This window comes from Onychostoma macrolepis, chromosome 16, assembly GCF_012432095.1.
Source record: "Onychostoma macrolepis isolate SWU-2019 chromosome 16, ASM1243209v1, whole genome shotgun sequence".
In the NCBI taxonomy this organism is placed as follows: domain Eukaryota; kingdom Metazoa; phylum Chordata; class Actinopteri; order Cypriniformes; family Cyprinidae; genus Onychostoma; species Onychostoma macrolepis.
The window spans coordinates 11,194,429-11,222,258 of record NC_081170.1 but is presented as its reverse complement, the minus strand read 5'-3'; the positions used below and the strand labels follow the sequence as shown (position 1 = coordinate 11,222,258).

General features: G+C 36.9%; 1 protein-coding gene across 12 annotated transcripts in view; it reads right to left on the bottom strand.

Moving 5' to 3' along the window:
- ptprub (protein tyrosine phosphatase receptor type Ub) overlaps positions 1-23,276 on the bottom strand; it is a 232,499-nt gene extending 209,223 nt beyond the window's left edge. For 5 of the 12 annotated variants that reach the window (XM_058747182.1, XM_058747183.1, XM_058747190.1 and 2 more), the window contains exon 1: positions 22,980-23,275. In XM_058747182.1, the coding sequence (XP_058603165.1) occupies positions 22,980-23,049 (70 nt within the window). In that variant the 5' untranslated portion in view covers positions 23,050-23,275. Of the gene's footprint in view, positions 1-22,979 lie in introns of all 12 variants that reach the window. The other 7 variants (XM_058747186.1, XM_058747187.1, XM_058747188.1 and 4 more) reach the window with 3 other exon arrangements.
- Positions 23,277-27,830: the final 4,554 nt, after the last annotated feature.

The window sequence follows — 27,830 nt, the reverse complement described above, 5'->3', positions numbered from 1 at the left end:
TGTCTGTAAGAGAGTTTAATGAATCACTGAGTTGATTCAAGAACTGTTTGGACCTTTCAGTCAAATCATGGAATAAATCATTAAGGTTTTGTAAACCAGTTGAACTGAATTGAAAAAATTAAATAAAATCATCAGACTCTATGTGAATGAGTGAGTTAATGACTCCAAAACTGCTCAGGCGGATTTAGACTGATTTGTAATTGAACAGACCTGGTTTTGTGAACCAGTTTCAAAGAATGACTCAAAAGAATGATTGTTCACTGCTATGTTAAGAAACAGGACCCTCCACACACAGTCAAAAGATATAAAATGCAGCTTTTAAACTGAAGATCTGTGAACAAATCTCTTCCTTTAGACGCCATCTCAAATAAATATTTATGAGCTAATAATGAAGAGATTAGGGGCTGCTCTGCTCGCTCAGTGTCTGTTCCGGGATTTGGTCTCTGGAATACCGCTTGAAATCCCTGGGCAGAACCTCTGGCGCCACTCAGGCTCAGTGGACCAGAACAAATCCACAGCACCACAGTCATGCCGTTATGTAGCATCCCAACACTACGACGTGGGTTCGGGTATTAATTCATCGCCGACGGTGCAGGGCTTTCAGTGTCTTGGTAAAGCTGTTTGAGTTAATACTGCTACAAAAAAATAGCAGCCTTAGCTGACCTATCCTCAATAAAAGAAATCTAAAATCTCTCCTTGTAGCAGTACCAGAGGAGTGTGCACATACCGTGGAGTCCCATTGAGTGCTACTGGCAAGAATTGAAAGTTTTAACTCAACGCACTGAAAAAGCTTGCGCCAAACCTCTGAAGTTTGGTTACATTCATATGTCCTGAGGTCTGACTTATTGACTGGCCTTTGTAATAGGATTATGGCCAAGTTTGGAGGGGGCATGAAGAGGTGGATAAGACCACATTCTTTAAAAGATACAGGAAAACCAGAACACAGCTGCCGCTGGTTAACCTTGAGTGAACCTGGTCCAACTGTGCTCGATGCACCGTGATAAAACACAAGGAAGTTACTGAAGTAAAACCAACCTGAGACATTCTTCATCGGTAATTAAGAATGAAGAAATTAGGGGATATGCAGCAAAATAAAGCAAATGTGTGACCTTTAATTCTACAATGTATTGAGTTGAAAATTCCAATGTTTTCCAGATTAGTGGCATCAAAAGTACGGGCACAAATTTGAATTACTTTTTTACTATTTTTCCTGTGTATTCTGCACAACTATTCTTGTAAACTGTAGATATTAAAATAAAATAAAAACAACAGTAGCCAAAACAAACACACAATACAACATAAAACAAAACAAAAGTATCCAAAGCAAAACACACAACATAAAACACAAAACAAAACAACAACAGTAGCCAAAACAAAACACACAACAAAAGACAAGCCAAAACAAAAACCACAACAAATAACACAAAACAAAACATAAAATGGCCTTAATGGCACATGAAAATAAAATAACTTTAGTTGGCATTTTACAAGTCTTTCAGGTGGTCTCTTGCAGTCTACATGGCTGGTTCATGGCCAGAATAAGCTGTGATATGGAACTTATATCGAAGTTCTGCCTACACAAGACTAATGTTAAACTTATTTATCTTGAGGAACAAGTGGAACTAAACAATCTTAGACTCATTTCATGCAGCAGTGCACATAAATCCAGACTGAACAAGCACAAGGGCAAGATCAGAATGAGAGATTCTGAAACATTAACCCTGTGTGCCTCAGTGAATGTGAGCTCCCTTGAAGTCACTGAGGCCATTGTCGGCAGAGCTTTGTTCTGTTTCTGCTCAGTGTCACATGACGGCATATAACTGCACCTACGTGCACTAATACCCATATTAGCCACTCATCTCTTTCCAAAGCCTTTTCCCTTCGCCTCCCGCATCCACCTACATCTCACGCTGGTTTAATCCCTGCTTAAACCCATTCTCAATTAGCCAGTCTGACCAGCTAATGGGTTCAGGGAGAAACAAAAGTGGTTTGTGATGCCAGAGAAAACAAAATGTCACAGCCTGGTTTGATGCAATACAGTGCAATATATCGGCAAACTAATTTTTCAAAGCGTTGCATTGTTTTCAACACTGTATTCTACCTATTTTACACTGGTTTTCACAGTTTCATTTTGAAGGCCACATTCATGCAGGCCTTCTTTTCACTCCTCTGCATGATTATTTAGGCCTACTTAAGTAAAAATCTAAAAAAACATGTATGTAGCTTTGCCCTGAAATTTGCTGCTGTGTAAAGCGTTTGCTCTTTGCATAATGCCTACAATAAGTCTAAAAACGTCCATAAACCCAAAATCCTCTTGCTCTGTGTGTAAGAGTCAGACTCTGATAAAATGAGTAAAAACACATCAGTCTTAGTACTTAAGACACCAAAGCTTTCAATCCATTGATCTACAGGAATTGCAGAATTGCTGCAGGCAAGAATTATACTCTCTCACATGTTAAATGGAGCTAAAGGGTAGGTCCAACTAGCTCTGAGCTAGCTGTGTTAGCACTGATGCCAAGATAAATCAAGAATAAAGGAATGAATTCTCTCTGCCAGACAGGCCTCAATCCTGATTAGTATCTGGAAGCCGAGAGGCTGAGTATTTCCCAGGGACAATCAGACAGATAGTAGGAGAAAAGGATTGAAAAAAGACAAGAGGCACTGAAAATCTTGGAGGCCCCCCATAAATCATGAGACAAGGCCCCACCCACAAGTGGAGATGTTTGTACAACAAACAGAATCATTAACAATTACAATGACGATCAATCTGATCAATAGCTTGTAATCAATATTCACATTTTTTGACTAGACAAGTTTGTTAATATACATCTGCCAATAAATGGCATACCAAACTCTCAAGTTAGAAACATGTAGCATTAATCTTAATAAATAATATATACAAAAACAACAAGATGTATTATTCTTGTAAATAATAAAAGAAATCATATTTGCTGCTACTACTACTAAAAATAATAATATAATTACAAAATGTACTAAATTATTAGTAGCAGCAGCAAATACAATAATACGCCTAATAATAATAATACAATAATCATATTCATTATCATAATTGTCACCACCATTTCTATTATAAAATAATAAAAATAAAAAGTAAAATATATTTGTGACTACTACTACTACTACTATTAATAATAATGATATTGAAAATATGTTATTAACTATATAATAATAAAAAGCACAATCATCATCATCATTAGTATAAAATAAAAATCAAAAAGTAAAATAAAATATATTTGTGACTACTACAACTACTAATGATAATGTACACATTGTATTAACCATATAATAATAACAATAATAATCATCATCATCATGAGTATTATAAAGTTCTAAAATATTTGTGTGACTACTACTACTACTACTACTACTAATAATAATAATAATAGTAATAATAATAATAATAATAATAATAATAATAATAATAATAGAGAATATTTTATTAGCCATATAATAATAATAATAATAATAATAATAATAATAAGTATTATTATTATTAGCTGTATTAATAATAATAATTATTATTATTATTATTATTATTCAACAAAAATATTCATAATCTAAAAGCAATATTTGTCAATTGCTAATATTAAATAAACAATTAATTAATTGAATCAAGATTTCTCCCACATCTAATTCTCATAACGAAGAGTGAAGTCCTTCAGGATTCTATGCCAGACAGACACCGTCCCACAAGATGGAACACAAACTCCAGCGAGCTTATACTAGCGCAAGCATTTGCATTATGGATGTCAACCAAGGACTGCATGCTGATTTCAGCAGAGACCGAGAATATGAAGGGCAATCTGAGAGGGAGAACCAGAGGGAGACAGACAGGGAAAGAGAGACTGCGAGAAAGAGAGTAGATGAGAAAGTGCCGAGAGGAAAAAACACTTCATCTGAGGTGATCTGATCATGATCTGGGAATAGAGTCCAGAGACCCGAGGGATACAACCAGGAGAAGAACTCTCAAGGAAGCGATAAGCTCTTTTTGGCGGTCTGTAGTAGATCAATAATCCTTCACTCACAGGTCTCCAGCAAACACCTGAGTCTGAACGGCTCACCTATCATCTGGGCCCTTCATTCATTCAATTATCCTCGTGCTGCATCTATATAATTCAAAACCATATGTCGGATCATATCGAACATCTTATAAATTGCTAGACATACTTTGGCATGCCAAGCTGGGGCTGGCAAAGCTTCCACTGACGTTTCAACACTATTTGGAGGGCATGTGGGAGAAAATCATTCTGTACACCACACGATTTTAGGAGCATGTAGGTGTAGACTGTGTAAGACTAAGATGGTCTGAGGGAAACTCAAAGTGTAGCTGCCTAGAGGAAATCATACAAAATGGACAGCAGACTTCCGCGCTTCTACTTTCAGAGCTTCTAGAGAGCTTAGTGTTGCTCTGTAACAGGGGCATCCTGACTGAAGGAAGTCTTCATTTTAAAAGCTCCATTCCAAATCATAGTGAACTGCCTACAGACAGCAAATGCGAAACACTGTTTCAAAAAGTAAGAAGCAACATTAGGGGCCATTCACAAGTCGCACCTAAAACACGTGGAAAATGCTAGGCGCGTCACTTTCTCCTGCTTTCCAAAACGCTCTGTAGCTTATGCTCCCGTGGCTTCTGCCATTGCTAAGCAACCATGACCAGCGCCCTCCTTGAAGACGCGGAAGTTTCAGCAAAGGATAAAATGGATTTCCAGCACTAAAAATCGATTTCAGTAGCTCTGCTACTATATTTATTTAAAAATGGCTATCCACGTACACCTATGATCAGCTGTTCCTTCATCTTGGCCGAGCTTTCAATGTTGTTACGGGAAAGGATGAAGCTGATTGTTTGGTTCTTGTCACATGACCTGCAGTGTGCTTGCGGCATTCTGAAAAGTTGAAATGTTTTTATCTCGATGTGGCGTGGACGCGCCTGGAAAAAACCAAGCGCGTCGCACCGCGTGCACAAGTCTTAATTATAAGGTGACAAACATTTATGTTGACATACGTAATATAACAAATATATTTATATATTATTAAATATTGTATTTATTAAGAACATTCCAATAGGGAATTTCTCATTAAATGTACACACAGCACCCCATATTGACAGAAAAACACAGAATTGTTGACATTTTTGCAGATTTATTAAAAAGGAAAAACTGAAATATCACATGGTCCTAAGTATTCAGACCCTTTGCTCAGTATTTAGTAGAAGCACCCTTTTGATCTAATACAGCCATGAGTCTTTTTGGGAAAGATGCAACAAGTTTTTCACACCTGGATTTGGGGAGCCTCTGCCATTCCTCCTTGCAGATCCTCTCCAGTTCTGTCAGGTTGGATGGTAAACGTTGGTGGACAGCCATTTTTAGGTCTCTCCAGAGATGCTCAATTGGGTTTAAGTCAGGGCTCTGGCTGGGCCATTCAAGAACAGTCACGGAGTTGTTGTGAAGCCACTCCTTCGTTATTTTAGCTGTGTGCTTAGGGTCATTGTCTTGTTGGAAGGTAAACCTTCGGCCCAGTCTGAGGTCCTGAGCACTCTGGAGAAGGTTTTACACTAGTACACTAGTAAACTTTGATCAAAGTTGAGTTGATGTAAAATTTAATGTATGTAACATGGACGGAAAAACAGTGCAAATTCAAGCAGAAAGTGTACTTAATCTAATTCAGTTTAATAAAATTCTGGTTGAATCCCAGTTCATGTTTTGTTTTGTTCCTAATTTGGTATAGTTATGAGTCATGCGTTGTGTATGGTTCACAAAACTGGTAATAGGACTTCCATGCAGGCAGGGTGGCCATCTAATATTATCTGTTCTATAAACTTAAAGGTGCATTTTTGATTCTGGTATGTTCATAAACTGAAAGCCAGCAAAATTACTAACAAATACCACAGGTATATTTTTCAAATTTATTTGCCAAATGTAGAAGCCAAAGGAACTCCTACAAGTGTGCAAAGTTATAACGTGTAACGTGGACGGAAAAAATTAAACAATCCTGCAAGATTGCCTCTGTAACACAAAATAATACCATTTCATGAAAACTGGCAAAGAATAGAACAAGTTCATAACACATTAAAATAACCTGTCATCATTTACTACCAAATTTAAAGATCATACATCGTGAATGAAATAACATTTGTAACATGGACAGATAAAACGAGTAATTCTGCTGAATAGAGCACCAATAACTCTATGCAAAGTAACCCTGAATATTTGTTAACTAAGAGTTATGACTAATTATTTTTTAACACTTGAAATTTATAATTATGTGTTTAATTATATGCTCTGAACACCACAGCAAACTTAATTTACAGAATAGCTGTTTCATTTCTTGAATACACTTCTTAAAATTAAGAATCTGAAATATGAATGATGACTGTTAGTCTTCACGTTCATGTCAATTACAAGATAAGGATATTATCTTCTCTATGATAGGCTGCAATTTACATAGCCTGATTTACAGAATATGATGCTGCATGAATGGTGGCCTACATATTATTTGGAAAAGTTTTTTGATTTCATATTATCGCATGATAGGCTAATCGACCAATACAGGCAAGGAAATGAGCACAAATTCACGGTACGCGCTAGCTGCCATCAAACGGAGCTCCGGTGGAATTGAAAGTAAACTCGCGCATCGCCTGTGGCCTACATAATTTGGACATGATGAAGGTACATTTGACAGGCTGTGGAGCTTCATTTTACCACAAAGCTAATGTTTAAACTAGCTTTATTGTGTGCTGTCTGTGCGGAAAATCTGCGTGTGTTCCTTAACATTATAGCCCAGTTCACTGTCGTTTAAAAACCTATGTGACTAACGCCGACAGTTTATTCTAATGGCATAAGTGAGATTGTGTTAACGCACTATTAACGTGTTAACTTCGACAGCCTAAGCTATATTCTTACGAACATTGGACAGAAAAAAAAATCAAAAAAAAAAAAAAACCCAGAAAAAAGTCAGCTAAATCATTGACGATGTTGACCTTCATGAACAGCTTATTGAGTCAAACATACTCAGAAAACAACGTTCGAAGTTGGACAGACTGAAAATTTCCGTCTAATTTACGAACAGAATCTGTCAAAATGTATACAATCACCATTCATGCATGCTCTTTCACGACAAACACGACTTTTGGTCCGAAACCACTAGCAATCATCCAACTTGCACACTCTTTTATCCTTTCTCACTACAATGATCCTATTTAATGTTTACTTAACCAAAGTTTACCACGTTCGTATCATTTTAACGTTCGTAAACTTTTGGACAGAAGCCACAAACTTACCCGCATTCGTCGAAATCCGTGAAATCCTGTTAACTGTTCCTCCCATGCAGAGCATGCGTGACCTATACAATCTTATTTCTGACGTGAGAACCGTTGAGACATTAGGAGATGGAAATTCAGCGTCAGAATAAAATGTACGAGCGTTATGATTTTTGGACAGAAAATCTCTGCCCCCGTTTTATCCCGATTTATTAACAATTTATCATGTAGCAACGCATATGAGAATTTAACCCACACAAGATGTTTATATCGTTTTGCTACTGATAGAATTACATGGAAAAATTATATGTCTGTTCCCTTTATAATCATAGTTTAACGTTCGTAACTGCTTGGACAGAAGGTGTAACGAGCGTTAGTAAATGTTTCCATTGCATCGTGGTGGATTAAGGGAATTATACTTTCAGTGTTAGTAGTAGTATTTTGTAGAAGACACACCAAAATAAATGTTATGCGCCAAAATTCAGGATTTCATTAAAGGAAATGAAAGAAATGACTTAGGAAAAATCCAGATGCACTGAATGTCCCACCCTGACATCCGCAATTTCTGGGGACGGAAATAAAATAAAGTCTCATTACACGATAATGCCAAGGCTTAGTGAGATAAAATTAACTTTATTATTTCTTACATCTATCTTAAACAAAATAGTGAACTAAAAATAAAAAAAAATGACAACAACTGGGTATTATTCAATCTATATTGTTCATTACACCCCTTGTGGACCGAAACTGTGGAATCGCTCTTTTTCTTTTTTAATAAATCTGCAAAAATGTCAACAATTCTGTGTTTTTCTGTCAATATGGGGTGCTGTGTGTCCATTAATGAGGAAAAAAAATGAACTTAAATGATTTTAGCAAATGGCTGCAATATAACAAAGAGTGAAAAAATTAAGTGGGTCTGAATACTTTCCGTACCCACTGTATATATAAGATATTTTCCATTGTTTTGTTTTCCTATTACATTTGAGTCAAATTATTAAAGGTGCAGTAGGAGATCTTGGAAAATGCTAACTTTAGCCTGATAGCACTGAAAGCGAACGGCCCACCTTCCCTGCAATCGCCATCCAAAGCCACGCCCCCTGAACGCATAAGCTCATTACCGGACCGAGCGTTTTGATTGGACGAACATTTCTTGGTCCTACGCCTTCCACAGAATATATAATTACAGATAAATACATTTAGGCCACGTAACTTAAAGATTGCTATTGGGATGTGAAGAGACTTTCAACCAGCATAACAAAAAAATGTTTCTAAAGATCACCTATTGCACCTTTAAGAGAGTACATTGATTTGGACAGGATTGGAATCTCTGTAATTAATTAACCAATAAACCAATAAATAAAAACATGCATTACTTTAATTTCAGTAGGGAAAAAATGTAATCAAAGATAGTGGATTAGTCAAGATTATATGTTGGCATATATAAATATATCTCTGTAGTTACTGCAATCAATCAATCCATAAAAACTATTTATTAAGCACTATTCCCATGGGAATTACTTTTCCAAATCAGAGTATGTTGATTTGGATGGGACTGAAATCTTTAATTATTTAAAAAAACAAAAAAATAAAATTTCCCATAGGACCCCTTAGTTACCTAAAAATAGCAAGTAATTAGCATTTTTCTACTGAGGCTGAAATGGACCTTTGTATCTAAAACAAAAATGTCTATAAAACTATCAACCAATCTAATCTAATTAAAATGATACTATTTTACCCAAAAAATTTTGTAAAAGTATTTTTATGCTTACTTGAAAGCTTAGCAACATGCTACCACCAAACTCCAGAAATCAGTTTTAAGTAGAGTCTCTCTTGCATTTCTTGTGAGCAATTTGTGATATTTGTGCGACACACACAGTCACTGCCTATGCAAAGTGAATCCAAATCAATCACTAATTAGGTTTCATTTCATTTCAGATGCTGTCTTAGAAGTCTGATTCAAACAGTAGACAGCAAGGCAGCTCACTATGGTTTTAGGAACAGCGCTAATGTGTTTCCACTACAACATTAGCTATAGACCCCTGAGCCTCGGGGGAATGTCCTTAGTCATTACAGCGTGCTTGTGAACATAAATTAACATGACATATGAGTGTAAGCAAATATGACAAAGTGAAAACTGCGTCTGGAAGTGTGATCTTCAAGCCCACACACATATAAGACCCAGCACATGGAGCTCAGGTAGAACAGACAGGTGTGAAAGAGAAGTCTGCTGAGGTGACAGTGATGCAGTCCCTGCTGACACCGGGCGCACTCATGCCATAACCTGCCAAGAACAGCTGTCACACCGGGGAGAGAAGTCACCCACGGAAACAGAAAGAGCACTTCCTATTCAAATAACATCCACACTGCCGTGACATGGCAGGTGTCACAGAAAGCTGTAAAATAGAGGAAACTGACAATTTCAGGCTTGATGTTATCCGTCTGGATGTGCGAATGTGTGTGTTCAAATCAAGCTGACAGCACCGTCGCCTTAATTCTCTTTTCAAGGCACAAGAGCTCACGTCCCGCTCTTTCATTTCAGCTGTAATGACTTAATGGTGCAGATGTGATTACGGGCCGCCCGAGTGATGCCGCCCAGCACGCCTGAAGGATCCCCATGAGAACACTCCTGTTCGCTGCCAATAATTGCTGAAAAATGATTCTAGAAGTTGGAATCATTTTTTGGACATATTTATAGAAGTGGAGTAGGATAAGTTGTCTATGTGCTTTAAAAAAAATATTAAAACGCGATATTAAACCTGATATTGCGTAGCTTGTCTGTGAACTATGGCTCTGTGTATTAAATGCCGCTCCATTTGAAAACAGGTGATGGAGATTTACCGCTAATCACGGAACCGGCTTTACTGACGAGATGCGCATGACAATTGCATGCAATATATCGTGCAGCCCTATTCAAAACTACCTTACTTTAGCCCGATTCACAACGGTTAGCTTATAATAATGTTTTCTAATTTGAGTGGTACGGGTAGGTTTCCACGGGAAATTCGAGCATGGCACTGCATCATTACATCACGTCTGTAAACATAAAGAAGTTGTCCCGGCTACTAGGCTATCGCATGTGAGGATCCTGCAGGTGATGGAACGTTTATAGCCTTTTCTCACAGCAGCTGGAATAATTAAATGTATCATTTTGATGGCGGATTGTATTTGTGTGTTTATATGAAACACATGTGAATGAAATTAAATTATATTCCAGTTTTAAATGTGCTTCTGATTACAGATAGCCTGGGATTACACAGGATTTGTATTTTAAAGAAAACCAGTTCGAAGGGAGCATAGTTTGCTTTTTGGGTTAAAAGAATTTCTTAACATGAAATTCAAATGGACGTTCAACGTGTATTAGAGAAAAACATTTATTTCATAATGATATTTCCCCCCATCTTAAATTCTTATTATCCAAATGAAAGGTTAGATTTTTGTGATTTTTAATAAAAGATCAAAAGGATTAACAATGCAGATCACAGCCTTCTTTGATCATATTTACCAAGGGTGCCGATATTTTTGGCCATGACTGTAGATATATGTGTGTACGTGTATATAAAAACATAAATATATAAACTAACAGAGAACCTGTTATGCAGGCTTACAACTTTCCCTATACAGTAGTAACAGGTAACTTCATTAGAAAGGGCTGTTGCTCAAATGGTGGTTTCATATTTCATAGCATTAACTAAACAGCGAGTGCTGACGTTAGCACTGGGCGTGTATAAACGGTGACCTGCAACCTTTCTTTGCTTATTTAACTCTGCAAATGGTGCGCTGCTTGACAATGACTGACTGTAATTGGGCAACAAGACAACTTTTTGGAAATCAAGAAAGATGATGGGTGCTGCAGCTAAAGCCGTTTGCTTGCCAGAGGAGGAAATAGCCGAGAGGTTTGGCGTGCATCCACTCCTGACCCAGCGTCATATGATGAGGGTAGAACAAATTCAGTGGATTTCTGAAATTCAAACTAAATCTACTCGTAGATCGATGCCTGAGATTATGTAACTCGAAACTTTCCCATAGGATCTGCGAGGAGTGACAAAGGCTGCAGATTGTGTATCCAGAAGTACAGGCGGTAACTTTCTGCTTGGGTGTCACGACGCTTGTGTGAATGAGAAAGAGCAGGAGAAAGAAATCGACAGGCAGCGAGCGGCCTACCAGATGGGTGTGTTTATGATGAGATCTAACAAGCATGACAGACTGCATCTGTGATCTAGCGCTTGTGCTCGCTGCCAATAATTGCTGAAAAGTGCCAGAGTTTCTAGAAGTTGGAATCACTTTTTGGAGATATTTATAGAGGTGAAGTAAGATGCATTTGTCTGTCTATGTGCTTCCAAATTCAGTCAGAAATGACAAGGAATGCACAACATATCATGATCATATCGTTATTGGTTATTATTAGCATTTTGTACAATAATCAACATGAGATAAATTAGGCCGATAATAGAAGCAGACATAACAGCTTTTTAAAATAATTTTTTAATTAAAATTTGTATAAATTAACATTTAAGATATAGCAGAATTTTGAAATAAATAATTATCTTTTCCAATAAATAACTAAATAAATATTTATGATATAGCAGCTTTTTGCATTAAATAGATATTTTTTTAAATAAATATTTAAAATTGAGCAGTTTTTATTCAATAAATAAATATTTAAAATTGATATTTAAATCAGATATTGCTGCTTTTTCAATAAATATTTACAAAGTAGCAACTTATACAATAATAAATAAGTGAATATACAAATATAAAAAAATATTAATATTTTGATTGAAAAAGTTAACTGAAATCTGCTATATTTTAAATACATATTTTTAATGAAAAATTACATATAAATACAGTGAAATATATAGGCTCTGGATGGAACAGACACAGACACAGATTCTGTATGGGTCTATTATTACCTTTTATCATTTTATCAAATCGGCCAACATTTCTATACTGGAAAATCCCCAGTGAAAAAAATGAACACATTTCCCTCTTTACAAAGAAAGCGAAGACAAGGAAATCCAAATGTATTCTAAATCCATCCCTGAGGGTTACACAACACGAAGAGCAAGATATTTTACGATCACATTACATTCATATGAGTCCAGGTATGAGTCTAGATGGCTTTCACCCACTATATTTCATACCTGCTATATTTCATGTCGCTATATCAGAAACACATGGTTCATAAAGGTGGTCCTTGTTTGATGGAGTCTTAGTGAAATGGACTTTCCTGGGCTCGTGGATCAATATGACTTTAATCTCTGCTGGACAGGGCCACCAAAAGACTGAGTATGGAGAATAAGGGCAGGGCCAGTATAAATCTCTCCAGTCTGTCAGAGCAGCACTAGGGCCAAGATGAAATTCAGAAACCTCCAGAGCTCCACCACAAACCTCATCAGTACATCCCTGAGAGTTATGAGACAGCTGTGTGTATATTCCTTTGATAGCACATAGACATTACACAAAAGCCAATATAAACAAACTAAATGCTAATCAGGGAGAACACAAAGCATGATATTTCAATCAAAAACTCAACCTAAAAGGTCAGGGAAATGGGTATTTTTGCCATAAACCAAAAGTTATAAGCGGTCTTATCACCATTATGTATACAGTCTGGGAAATACTATGAGAGTTAAGAGAGAAAGAAATAGCAGAAGAGGGAGAGGTTTAAATGAAATGAATGAAAGAAAGAAAGAAAGAATAAAGAGTCATGCAACCACAAAAGATCTATTCTACTGAGAGGACATTTTGCATCCTCAGATCATTGTACTTGCCAGGAACTGGCAAATCGGATAAATGATTCAGACAAGAGCTCCCATTTGTATAAAGAAAAGGTACAAAGAAAATACCACAAGGCCATATAGATTATGAGAAAGCATTGGAACAAGCAGAGACCTTCAAAACAGGTCATGAAGACAAAAGACCAGCACAAAGACTTGCTGAGTGTTGCATCGCAAGCATCACTACACACAAAAAAAAAAAAAAAAAAAAAAAAGAGAGATGTTCAGGAAAAACACCATTGAAGGCCTGAAGGCTAATGCTCTTTATAGATATTGCAGACTATAATATACAAATGTATTAATTATATACTAACAGAACACAAATCACATATAACTAAAGTTCAGATCGATCTTAAAATGTTAAATTGAGGGCCAACGGTGCACTTAAATATTAAATCTATTTGTGTTACAATTTTCTTTTATAACTCTTAAGATATGCTTTCATTTGTTAACAATCAATGAAAGAGTAATCAGAAAAAGTTCAAAGGGTCACGCACTTTAAAGTTTGTAAAGCAAGGAAGAAAAGAAGTCTCCCAGCATCCTAAAGAATTTAAATTGCTTTGAGTTTAACCATTTTTTGTGGAAAATTACTTCTCTATATCCTAAATCATTGAGTGTTTCGATCGAACACGACTGGTTTCCGACCTCAACGACCTTAATTAGCTGTCCGTTGAGGAAATCTTACCACAAAAAACATGCGCTGTACAATTATGTCCTTGGCTGTTGTGACATCTCTCAAAGCAGATCTTTCAGTAGCTGAGAGGGACTCTTGAGTAGCTGGCTGGCTTTTCGAATGACAGAAAAATCGAATGAAAAAGCAAAAGCAGAAGGTACTCTAATGGCAAGAAGGCCTGCACTCAGAAGGCCTAACCACCATTACATACCAAATACTGTCCCTTCAAAAATACTCTTGAGAACCATCAGATTGAAAGAGTTCAAGAATGAATTCAGGGAAAAAGTATTCAGAGGCAAATGTAGTAGGTGAACTGTAAACATAATGTTTATTAACTCATATAATAAGGTTATTGACAAGAAGCATCTTTAAAGTTTGAAATAACTTCCACAACAGGTTGATAAAGCATGTGAAATGTACTTTTTCAGCCTACCAGGCAAGGAGGAGAGTATATTAAAAACAAAAATTTATTAGTGAGATTTCTTACCAGAAATTTTTAGTTGCATTTCACAAGTGAAAATGGCAAAAAAAATAAAAATAAACAAATAAAAAAAATAATAATAAATGTATTAGGGCTGTCAAAACGATTAATCGCTTCCAAAATAAAAGTTAGTGTTTACATAATATATGTGTGGGAACTGTGTATATACATGTACAGTATATATTTAAGAAGTATATGTAATATATATTTAGATTTATGTAAATATTTCTTAAATACATGTATGTGTGCCGTGAATACCTTTACATTTCTGTGTATATGATATGAGGATAGTTTTTCTCAAATGAAACGTCCAATGCTCATGAAGTGACTCTCAGAGCACCCCTAAAATAATGGTAGGGGAAACACTGCTAATATATATATATATATATATATACACACACACACACACACACACACAGTACACACACATACAGTACAGGAAATCGTATAATTATTCTGCAAGCATGGATTAAACTGATCAAAATTGACAGTAAAGACATTTATGATATTACAAAAGATTTTTGTATTTCAAATAAATGCTGTTCTTTTGAACATTCAATCTTTTGAAACTTTAAATCTTTTGAACCTTCAAACTTTTTCAAATCTTGAAAAAGTGTATATACATTTTTAAAAGTCACTTTAAAGAAGAATTATTAATACGTTAATTAATAATAATTTCACACAATATCACTGTTTTTACTGTATACCCTGTTGAGCATAAGACTTCTTTCAACATCATAGGCTATATGTATACTGACAAACTTGATAAAGTTTAACGCAATTGCTTATTTTGCAAATGGAAATATGCTCCTAAATTGCAATTAACAACATCTGAGGAAATTTTACTTGCATTTGGCACATGGCAGGTGTTCATTTGTACCCTGGGTGGATATAATTCAAAAAGCCGCTGCAGAGACGCCCTTTGGTCTCAATCATTGTTTACCATCACCACTGAAATTACTGTGCTTAAAAATAAAGTATATTCACCACCCACACAGTGTAAACACCTGCAACCCTCTGATACATGGTGCTGCTCAACAGACACTAAACAAAGTTAAGGCAAAAAGCTTCCTGAAAATGAAAATGAAAGAAATGTAGCCTCGGGCATTACTGCTTGTAAGGAGGAGAACAAATCATAGAGCGCACTGTCGGGATGAATTCAAAAAAGCTGCACCTGGGTAGTGGGAGAATCTAACACAGAGCTGAACACTTCCTCTAGCAAAACTCACAAAACTTAAGGGCAAGCCGAGGCTTCTAAGTGCCCTCCTGTTCCGGAGTCTATGATGATCTATTACACTGTCATTTTCACATCTAAACACCAGCCTCAGATCCTCTCAGAGCCAAATTTCCATCAGGGGCCCCTTTAAATTGGAACTGTTTTTTAAATCTGTAGATAAATCACAGAGGAACGGAGCAGCCTTCCAGAGACAACAAAAGGAAAAGCCAGCACCGGTTCGCTCTGTTGTCGTACGCTCGTTTCCCATCAGATGTTGACTCAGAGCAGCTCTGCCGTTTGAAGAGGAGGAGGAGAGGGCCCTCTGGCAGTCCCCCTTTCCCAAAACCCCCTCCCGTCCCAGCCTCATACCTCTTATAAGTCCAGAGCAGTTTGACAGGCGAGTCCAAAGAAAACATTTCTCGACAAGAGACGGACTGCTTCTGATGCTGGGGGAACGAGCGCTCTCAGCTGTTGCTTTCGAAACCCTCTCTGACACGTTTCCTCATTATTTCAGCAGCGCTAAACGCAGTCAGGACTGGGAAGAAAAAAATAAAAAGTCCTTTGAGATTCCACCGCAGATGGAAGTGCAAAAAAAAGAAAAAGAAAAAGACGCCATGCAATTTCCTTAATTACAAAGGAAATAAAATTCTGGTCACCAGGGTCCTCGCCGCCTCCTGTTTTACAGGTACTCTGCAATTAGCTTAGGTCAAAGAATTTGGATGTCAGGATGATTCTGATTAATGAATCTGTTTGATGCGAAATATCTGGGTGCCCGAGACATCCGAGCCCTCCCGCCTACACCTGGGCACCGGGGAGGTCTCATTGATGTTCAGACGGCTGCATTATCTCGTAATCAGTGGGGAAAACCCTCTGAAACTTCATTTATACTTTCATAACTTCACAGCAAATCACCCTCTGTATGCCACCTTAAAGAAATAGTACACCTAAAAATGAAAACTTCCTGATTATCCTAATTATACACTCCCAGGCCCTCCAAAATCATTTTTCTGCCCAAGAGAAATTAAGGTTTTGAAGGAAACCACTCAATTGCAAATGAACGGGGCTCAACATTGACCATTTTTTATGGTCCAAAATCCATATTTAGGCAGCTTAAATGCACAAACGTCACTGAAGAGGTCATGAACCTAACCAAGCTTGATCACAGCAAGCATTTGTAGCAGTACAGTATATAGTTTTTCTGTTTGTTTTGGGTTTTTATGCTGGGGTTGCATGGATTACTTTGAAGCTGCCAAAATTTGGATTTTGGACCATCAAAAATGGTCTAAGCCTCATTTGATTCAATTTTATCCAAAATAGATTACAAAATTCTGGAATGTTTTTCTCCCAAACTTTAACTTCTCCTCAACTGAAAAATAAGAGTCATATATATCTTGCATGGCCTGGGGGTGAATAAATAATCAAGAAATGTTTCATTTTTGGTGACATATTCCTTTAAAGTTGAAGTTTGTAAGAATTGTTTATGCCAAAATACATTTTCTTAACTCAAAAAAATTTATTTATAAAAAGTTTATTGTTCATTGTCTAAATATGCCATTTAAGGGTTTATCCAAAAGTGTAAACATTGAGCCTCCCAGGCACCAACTAAACATTTAGAGCTGTCTGCTCAGATCCGTCTATCTCTTTCCAGCTCAAACAATAGTAATAGTTGGAATGGCTACTGTAGCAGGCTGAGCCAGAGGGTGTTAACTTGGTGTGGGACCATGGCTGATCAAAAATTCAGATTCAGTTATAGAAGTGCAAACTAAAATTCAAACACTTGCCAAAATACTCAGAGACAAACAATGGTGTTTTAAACAAGATTGAGGAATTTGGAGCCGCCATATTGAATTTAATACGGATTAAAATGAGGCTGTGAGAGAAAGACTCACATGTTGTCATGTTGTTTTTTAACTGTCAAGCCCCAGAAAAAAAAATAGTAAGATATTGTAAGGATAAGAATGCATGAAAGGGTGTGATAAGTGTAAAGGGCGTTTAACAAAGGTTGTTTTGGAAATATACTTTTTTTAATCACTTCACTAGGTCACACTATAATGCAGAAACTGCATTCTTCACCTTTTAAAAGCACCTTTGAAAGCAAACAAAGAAGGTTTCATGTCCTGAGGAAATTTGCATCATGACCACGATTATGGCACTGTGAAAGATAGCTGCTTTCCATGATCTGGACTCACCCAGCTACTGCAGTGCTGCTGCAATGGATCCCGGAAAATGGATAACACCTTGATGCACATGCCATGCTCTGTACTACAAGAAACAGTTGCAGTCTAAGCTATAACTAAGCTAGAAGACTGACAGTCCAACACACCTGAGGAAGCCAATTAGGTACAGGGGAAGGACAGAAACTCATCCTTTCCAAACATGGTTGATAGCATATTGAAAAGGTCTTCAAATTCAAGGGCTTGTGTATAAGATTTACTCCTCTAAGTGACAGTCCAATATCAGCCAAGTCTATTTATCCAGCCTACACTTTGCCAATGAAAAAAAGCAATTTTGAGTAAATATCCTGTAAAAGTAATAGAGATGAACCCATATGGAAATTTTGGCTGGTACATGTAATGATAATTCATTATATTTAGAAGCTGATAACTGATATAGCTATTAGTGGGAGGAAAACAAAACTAACGTGAACTAACTAAACACTCACTTTATAAGTCCAGATGTCTACATGTTACAAGTAACACCAGAAATAGTTATTTTTAATTCATTTTAATTACTTTTAAAACAGGTGCTAAATGTTCGTATCCCACAGTCATTAAATGTAGCACACCATAAAAAAAAAAAGTGTAATAAAAGAAACTTTCCTTTAAAGGGGTCATATGATGTGATTTCAAGTTTTCCTTTCTCTTTGGAGTGTTACAAGCTGTTTGTGCATAGATAAGATCCCTGAAGATGCAAAGACTAAAGTCTCAAAACCAAAGAGATATTCTTTATCAAAGTTAAGACTTGTCCACACCCTCCTAAAATGGCTCATTCAAACACCCCCCCACATGTCTATGTCACGATGTGGAAATATTTGCGTAATGCCGCCAAAATGCAAAGAAAGGCGGCGTGGTTTCAGTAACAGCAGTAGTGTTGATGCAGCCATGTCAGGGAGACACTGTGTGTTTCTAGGCGAAAGCAAAAGCACTTTATTTGGCCTTCCGAAAGTAGATGCATTTAGGAATCATTAAGATTACTTACAACTAGGGCTGCACGATATTGGAAAAAACTCACATTGCGATATTTTGTATTTCTGCGATATATATTGTGATATGAAAAAAAAAAAAAAACTTGAAAAGCTCTATTTGGAAAAAAAATATTGTAGATGAGTAAATCAGCATAGAAAAATGAACAAATTACAAACATAGATAAATATAATAGAACAAAGATATAAAATAAATAAACAGTGCTTTATATTTTTTCCAGTAAGTCTAACAGTATTCAGGTATACTGGTTGAATAATCAAATGTAAAATAACACTGTATAAATTAAATCTAATAAATCTGTTAAAGCTACAAAAGTGATTTTTCTCTGTGTTTTGCTGTTTGATTAACATTCATGACACTGAAAGCCTTAGGAACATTAAACTGCTGTGAGCCTATACTATCCATTTTCTTTATCAATTTTTTACCTTCACCTAAGCCATAAGCAACTGTGTTTACAAGGAAACTTGCAGAGACATGCATTTTGACAGTTTCGCGCGTATGTGTCATTTCAGGCACAAATAGACACGGAACTGAATGGAATTCAGTGTTCACATATATCTGAGTGGCTCTCACCGTGTCTACAAAGGGCGCTGGCAAAATACAATAGAACCCATTATAATCAGTGATGCCGTCTACACTGGATGCGGCGCGACACGGCAAATCCTTGCGAGTAAATCCCTCATTCTTTTTATGACGTACTGACACAAAGTTCAAAGGATTTGCAACGGTCACTTTTTCGCGTCCAGTGAAGACAGTGCGTCGCGGGGTGGCGTGATGCGATAGCTGTCGCGAAAACGATCAGTATAAATATAACGGTCAGTATACTAAAAATCGCACATTCTGCGATGTGACTATCGCGGATGTGCATATCGCGATATCGATGCTGAAACGATATATCGTGCAGCCCTACTTACAACAGAACAGCAACGCATTTTATGGACGAAAGTTTCGTGGACCTAGGAGAGGAGGTAATTCTTACTTTGCTATGACAATCTGGCGCTTCTGAATCAGCGACTGCAAGTATGTTGTGTTACTAGTTTAAGTATTTGCTACTGACTGTTCAAATGCGGAGTTTTGCGCGTCGTGTGTGTGTGAGAGAGAGAGACAGGGTCACATTACAGTGGAGTCAGCTGTCTTAATCGCGGCTTGTGTACAAATACATAAGAGCTTCATCACTGTGTCTGTCACGCGACTCTGTTCCTCTCTCAGGCTTGAACTGATGGTAAAACTAAGGACATTATTAACCGTCTTTACATTTATTTTGAAAGATAAAGCTCGCTTATGAAAAGGGGCGTTACATTTCCGACGAGTGCTTGAATCATTCAAATCATTTTATCTCCTAATATCTGCCTATTTAAATTTCTTTATTCCATTTTTATGGTAGGCCATATTAAAAAGTCACATTGCTGTATTGTGTAGGCTAAATTGTGCAAATTATCTCTCATTATTATTATAAGACCTACATCGTCAACTCCTACTAAACCCACAACACACATTGAGCAATAAATACGATAGTATGCTAGATTATATCTACTGACATAATCTGACTGTACCAGATTATTCCAGATGTCAATACATCAGAATAGAGAGCATAGCTGCACATCCCAACAAAGAGAACTGCATGTCAAGCCTCCAGAGAGTCCATCACTAGGCAGCTAATGTGAAGCTGCCCCATTCTGTCTCAGCTTTAGTATAATTATCTTCATGTGCTTTAATTATTTCCCTATTCATCCTAATGATGTGCTTCATTCCCCTTATTATGAGAGACATTTGCTTGTGTCAGTTCCATAGCGACACAGTTTGGATTGCGACAGCATCTAGCATTATGAACAGGAGAACTAAAAGAAAATATCCTTGAAAGGTAAAATCACTTGGAGGTCAGCTATGCAATCATTATGCTATTCTTTAGAAGCAAGGAAAAATTTAAACCTTAATTATTAATCTAATTACTGATTCCAGTGCATTTTAATTGTCAAAGCAATCTTACCAGCACATTGCTTTAAAATATATATATTTTACTTTTTTTAATTAATAAATAAACTTTTATATGAGTGGTGAAGGATTTTGTGCTTTTATGCATTTTTGTGAACTATTCAATTCTTTTTAAATGACGTCATCAGCGCTTAGAAAGTTCATCCATTCATTAATATCATATTACAAAGTCAAAATAATGATGCACAACTCACAAAAGGGAAGCATGTAGCTTGACAGGGAGGGTGTGAAGAGCTAAAAATGAAGTAGACACTTGGTTACAATGCATGTATTTATCTCACATCAGGTCACTCATTGCTGCCTTCTGTCAACCAGGCCATGGCAAAACAAAAGCGGAAAAAAACAATGGCGGAAACAGCAGCCGAACACAATAAAGAGTGGATTACACTGTGTAAATCAGGCCAAAAACCAACAGAAACTAGGATTAGACTGCAGCTGAAGAACAGAGGGAATGCACAGACCGCAGCAGTAGTTACAGAACCCTACAGCTACTTGACAGCTTGCTAAATGGAAGCCATTTAGTTAACTGAAAATCAATAGCTTCCTCAAACGGATCATGATTGTTTGTCAAGTTTCTGGGCCGAATCATGCGACATGTTTCCTACAGCCTGGCTTCGAGGGAGTGGTCCATTATGAGCAATCACACGCAGAACCCTTCAGTTTCCCTGTACCTGCTCTGTCTTCATACAGCCCACTGACAGTGTGGAGGAGGAAACAGTTCATAATCTCAGTGCGTGTACGGATCGGGTTATGCCTACGAGGGTAGTAAAACCTGAAATCAAAAACTGTGGAGAACAGCCAACGCTCCTCGTGACGAAAGCAGCTTAAAAAAAACACAACTCAATAATGGAAAATAATGTAAATGTACAAATGCAAAAAGGTTTGCTGGTCTCCAAGTCTGGACAGGTTCGGGTCTATTGGTTGGTTTTAGAGGTGTTCTAAAGGCCATTTAGCTAAACCAGCCGAGTGTCCTGCTTGACCAGAGTGAGAGACCCTTATAAACCAGTTAAAACTACCAGCAGCTGATTTACATGTATTTTTTTCAGGAGGGAAAAACAGTATTAGATGGTAAATATGATATCATTTTAATGTGCACAGTTTGCATTTGTATTTGTATATTTTCTTAATTTAAAATATAAATTTACCCCAATCTTCACATTAGCTTGCAAATAAATAAATAACCAGCCTAAACTGGTTTCCTTAATTGGTCTCCCAGCCTGGTCAGTAGGCTGATTTTGAGCACACGCAGCTAAACCAGATGAACATCAGCTTGGTCAGACCCTCTTAAACTGGACAACACCAGTAAACCAGCTATATATTCCCTCATTTCTTATACAGTTAAAAAAAAAAAAAAAAAAAAAAAACAGAAGAGTGGCGCCAAACTCAAGATGGACTTTAAAAAGACAGATTTGTTATTAAAATGATTAAGAAACAGAGATAATAGCATCTTGGACGCTTCAGTGCGTGAACAACTCATAAACAAGCTGTAATAATTCATAAGCAAAACTGAATGCGAGGGCTTTTTATCTGCAATAAAGAGCGCAGTAGGTTACATCACTGTACTTCATACTACTCTGCACATATACTTCACTGTAAGGCACTTAGCCCTACTAAAACGGCAAAAATAAATACATACACAACATGAATAAAAAAATATTTTTTCTGGTGAAACGTGTATGATGATTATTTCGTGGTTAAATAAATAAATAAATGAATAAATAAACATTTGTTTTAGGCATATAGCCGAACGCCCACAAAAAGATTCAAATCGAGTGATTTGAATAATCAGAAAAGTTGATTCAGTTTAAAACAAATAACAACTTAAATGCTGCTGCTGGTTAATTCCCTTTAAAATTCAACCTACTGTAAATCCTTCTGACATGAATTTGATATAAAAACACCAATTTATGAGCCACCTCGCCGCCTTTATAACACGTCTGGTGCAGCCACAAATGTTCCGTTAATTCAACCACTGATTTAAAGCTTCGCAGATGAGGCTGCACTTGTTTACTTTACACAGAACAACTTCCAGACGTGTGTTTTCAATGAAAAAATACTATAACAATAATTCAAAGACCCACACTATGAATTACGTCAATCTGAGGGAATGTTTAAACAGGAGTCTCGCGCCAAATAACAAACAGCCCGAAACAATTCACGTTAAGCTTCTGGTGGCATCTTTTCTGTTTTTATGACAACCGAGACCAAATCTCTCCATTATCAGAAAAGTTCAGCGGCTTCGAAGTGCAACTCAGCCTCTCTTTGCTGTCAAGACAACAAGCGTATGCTTCTCATGTCCTCAAAATACACACAAGTTTGAAAGTGCGCAGTCTCTGTAACTCCAGATAAACGGGACTTTACCTGTTGGTCCCTCTACGCTGTCGGCGTGAATCTGAACAGCCAGGATCAAGAGAAACGCGCAGGTATTCATTTTATGTTGTTAACGTTAGTCCAGTTGGGAAAACAAGCCGAAATCATTTCAGTGGCTCCAGTAGTTTGGATGGTGAAGTTCATGGATTCCCGAAATCCAGCCGAAGCTCAGTTCAGAGTCGCGTGAAGTGATACGAGGGCAGTGCTATCTGTTCAAACTGACGTCAGGATAAACAGTTCCAAGCGATGTTTCTTTCTCTCCGAGCGCACTTTCTGGCGCTCGAGTATGCGTAGTGTGCTTCAAAGTGTGCGAACGACGCCCCCATGCGGTGCTCTCGAGAAGTTGAGCTCTAATCATCCTGGTGTTCTCAGGCTATACATTGTGATTCATCGTAATCTCTTTAGCCCGTCTACTAAAGACAAGCAGCTTCCATAACTGAAGGAAATTAATGATGTGATTTATATCGGTTGATAAAATGAGGAAAAAGGGTATGCATTCTCTAAAGCGTGTTTAGTTCTTTTTGACCCCAAGGCCCCCATTTTGCATTGCTGCATCTGAATTTGTTTGTTTATACGTATAGAGGAAGGTAGGTGGGTGGGTGGGTGTGTGTGTGTGTGTGTGTGTGTGTGTGTGTGTGTGTGTACCTGTTTTTCTATTCAGGTGGGGACTTAAACCTGAATACACACAGACTCATGGGGACTCGTGTCACGGTGGGGACCTAAATTGAGGTCCCCAAGGGTAAACAAGCTAATAAATCACACAGAATGAAGTTTTTTGAAAATCTAAAAATGCAGAAAGTTTCCTGTAAGGGGTAGGTTTAGGTGTAGGGTTGGTGTCGGGCAATAGAATATACGGTCTGCACAGTAGAAAAAGCATTACGCTTATGGCGAGTCCCCACAAGGATAGCAAACCAGACGTGTGTGTGTGTGTTTACAATGTTTACAACGTATTTGAGATGGTTGATAAAAAATGAAACAAACCTAAATCAAGATAGAATTGTGAAAACAGTATAAGTAAAAGTCAGAGAGTAAAAAAAAAAAAAGAGCAATATTAGTAAGTTGTAGGCATTTTATTTTTATTATTTCAGTTTAAGATTGTTTTAATGTAACTTCAAGTTATATATATTTTAAAAATATTTTAATATGAATATTTGAATAATATAATATAATAGTTCAATATTTTGGTCTCTTTGGAAGTTTACCGAGGCCCTAGATGACAACCACTGCTATAGGCTTCATATGTGTAACAGTCAAAACTGACTATGTCATGCAAAAAAACTATAGGTGCATCCCATATCGTGTACTTATGCACTATTCTATTATGTTTTGTAGTATAAATAGTGCAAGTGAGTTCACAAGTGTGTACCCGGATGATGCACTTAAATAATCGAAAAAATGAAGTGTGGAATGTTCAACACTTAATGCACTCAACTGTCGCATCTTTAATTACATAGCGAAGGGGGAGGGGCTATCAGACTTATTAATGACAAAATAACCTTATATAATTCATACACTACATGGTTGAGTACATAGTGCATAAGTACATAGTGTATACTGTAAGTGCATAGTGTGTCATTTGGGACGCAGCTTATGTTTACAACATAGGCTATATAAGATTTGTTTTTGAAACAACGCTTCCTTTTCCATGGAAATTCAAGCCGCTAAACCAAGCAGACTTCGTGCTGTAGGTTTCCAGTTCTCTAACAATAGCCATTACGAGGCCAACATGCTATAGAGCATCTTATCTACGCAGTCCCACAGGTTGGATGGATTTGTGTTAATCTGTTTAGGCTCCACAAAAGGAAAGGACTACCTATTGAGCCATGAATGAAAGCAGCAGAGCCAAGTTGGACCTCGACTGCCCAAGGTCCAGCCATGTCCCACAGCCAGCAGGGATGGCAGGCGGAGATAGCCACACACTGATCCATTCACGTTTTTCATACCAATTTAATTTCACACAGCAGCGAACAGTGCACCCTTTTTTTATTTTCTTCACAATCAGTCTACCTATTACATATTCACAGCAGGGGATTCCAACTCCACAGATGTAGATCAAGCAGTAAGATGGTCGGCTATTAAGAAAAGTCAAATAAATTATGCCAGAAAGTAATTTGCAGCAAACATGCACCTGTTTTAACAATCATATACATGCATTTACTGTGCTTAAACCTCAATATGAGAGAGTATCCTGGTGGGAATGCACCTGCTGTTAAAACTGGTTAGTTGAGATCTTCTTTCTATCAACTCAACTAGCTCACTGAATAAATAAATAGATAGTTCAACCAAAAACTGTTAATATGAAAATACATTTTAGAAAATGTCAATACAGTAAACATCAGTGGGGTCCTTTGTTATTTTGGACTCCATTGACATGCATTGTATAGACAAAAATGTTGAAACATTCTTCAAAATTTCTTCTTTTGTGTTCTGCAGAAGAAAGTCCTCAAAAAATGGCGTAAAAACAACAATTTTTAGATGAACAGATGAACAAAAATGAAAATTCTCATCCTCAGGCCATCCGAGATGTAGATGAGCTTGTTTCTTCACCAGAACAGATATGAAGAAATTTAGCATTGCATAACTTGCTCACCAGTGGATCCTCTGCAGTGAATGGGTGCCGTCAGAATGAGGCTGTAAACAGCTGATAAAAACACAAGCAATCCACATGACTCTAGTCCATCAATTAATGTCTTGTGAAGTGAACAAGAAACAAGAAACAAATCTATCATTAAGGTGTTTTATCTCTTTATCTTCACTTCTGGCCAAATACGAGTCCATCGTATATAACAACGCTTCCCTCCTATTCTTTAATTGTACCCAAAGTTTGCTTATTTGCATACGAGGTAGTCCCTAACTATGACGATACTGCAGCAGTATCCAAATACATGATCTCTGGGATCTGCCTGGAGCAAAGGCACAAATGACTGCATAATAGTCACCATCTCCTATATGACCTTGTTCAGTCATTGCCTTGGCGGGCACCATGCAGCGGTTTATCATTTGTTTAGGTGTCCTATGTGAACGTCAGAATGGGGCCTGTATAGCATTATGAAGGGTGAGACAGGTGCGCTTTCCTCCACAAAACCACGTTTGAGTCCCATTAAGGGAGTCACCAGTACACCCACAAACCTATTTTTCGAGGTAAATGACAAAAGAGTGATGGACTGTGCCCAGTTTTATTCAATTCACGAGAAGTGTGGGAGGATTATGAAGAGCTCCTCTCACGTAAAATAAGATCGTGTGAGCACATATGTGTCGTGTATAGGGAAAACTGTTCTAAGAATAAATACAGTGTAGGACTGGAAACTGTTTATATGATTAAACACTTGAAGCAAAAAAAAGATTGGACTGTTGTAAGAGAAAACAGTCAGAAGTTTGTGACCTTATACTGAGAGCAGAATGATCTCTATTTTAAGTACACACTGTAATCTGTCTGGGAAACAGATATGTTTGCATTTTTAGCAGGTCAGACCGTATACAACAGGATTGTCATGCCATCTCATTCAACTGTTTCTTAATGTTTTATTGCCATCTGGTGGTATATATTCAGAATGCGAAAAAGGTCAACAGATGATGGCTAGTTACATCTTCACAGTTTAATATAAAACATAATATCAGATTCAAAAAATTTGATTATATTATCTATTGATTAAGCCTGACATTTTTATCCCAGAAAATGAAATGGTAACATGCTTAATATGTAGATATACAAAGAGCTTTCAATACCAACAAATGTACAGTTTAGCAGTTAAATATTGCTATACTAAATCTAACAATAAATACAAATCTTTTGGGGGCGGGTCTCATTAATATTAGAGACTTCAGAAATGCAATGTATCAATTTCTGCAATAAAAAAAATGCATGATTTTGCTTTGCTTACAAATAATTGTGATTTCATAGCATTATTTTTATTTTTTGTTGTGTTTTAACATAAGGATCACTGTAATTGCAAAATATCTTTCCAAAATGTACAAAAAAATTATTGGAGTTTGTCATGTTTACAATCCAATGATGTCTACAGTGCAGAAGCTTTTTAAGAAACATGGCAAACGTTAGACAAGATAAGTATATTGTAGCATTTTAATTTTCACTACTTTCAATAAAAAAAAATACTTGAATGGGTTTTCTGACAAAAAAATACATATTTAATAAACAAGTTTTAAAGTAGTTTTAGAGAACAATTGAGACCATGATACTGTACTGTATATTGATATACTGTAATGTTAAATGAATCCAAGATATTCTTTAAAACATTTTTGTTCCGCAAAAGAAGTCAAACAGGTTTTAAACGACATGAGGATGAGTAAATGATGGCAGAATTTAGATTTTAGAGAACTATTCCTTTATGCTGAATAATATTCTAATTTTGCATAATGGTCTCTACCTCACTTTTAAGTATGTAGTTTATTTTTTTGCAGATCAGTGAGTTTTGTTGCTCTGATGGTCCAAAACCGTCTCACTGAGTCCAGATGTTTGAACATCTGAGTCAGCTTGTTCAAGACTGCCACATATGTTATAAAAGACACAAAACACACGGCCAAGTACTTAAAACATACTCTCTCCACGCACAACAGATGTAGAAAATTGCTGTACTTATAAAAACATGTTAAATAGAGCTAGAGAACCCACTCATCAAAAGTTTTACTCCTAAAGAAGTGAATAGTAAGGAGGAGATCGCCTCATAGTGGCCTATGTTGAGATCACACGTGATTTAGCATTCTCGCCACCAGGTGTCGGTGTACGCTCAAAATTGCAGCCACAGTAACAAATTCATTACTGACTACGCTTTTTAAAAAGTTGTAGGCTATTGACACAGATGAGATTTTCATCTGGACCAATTA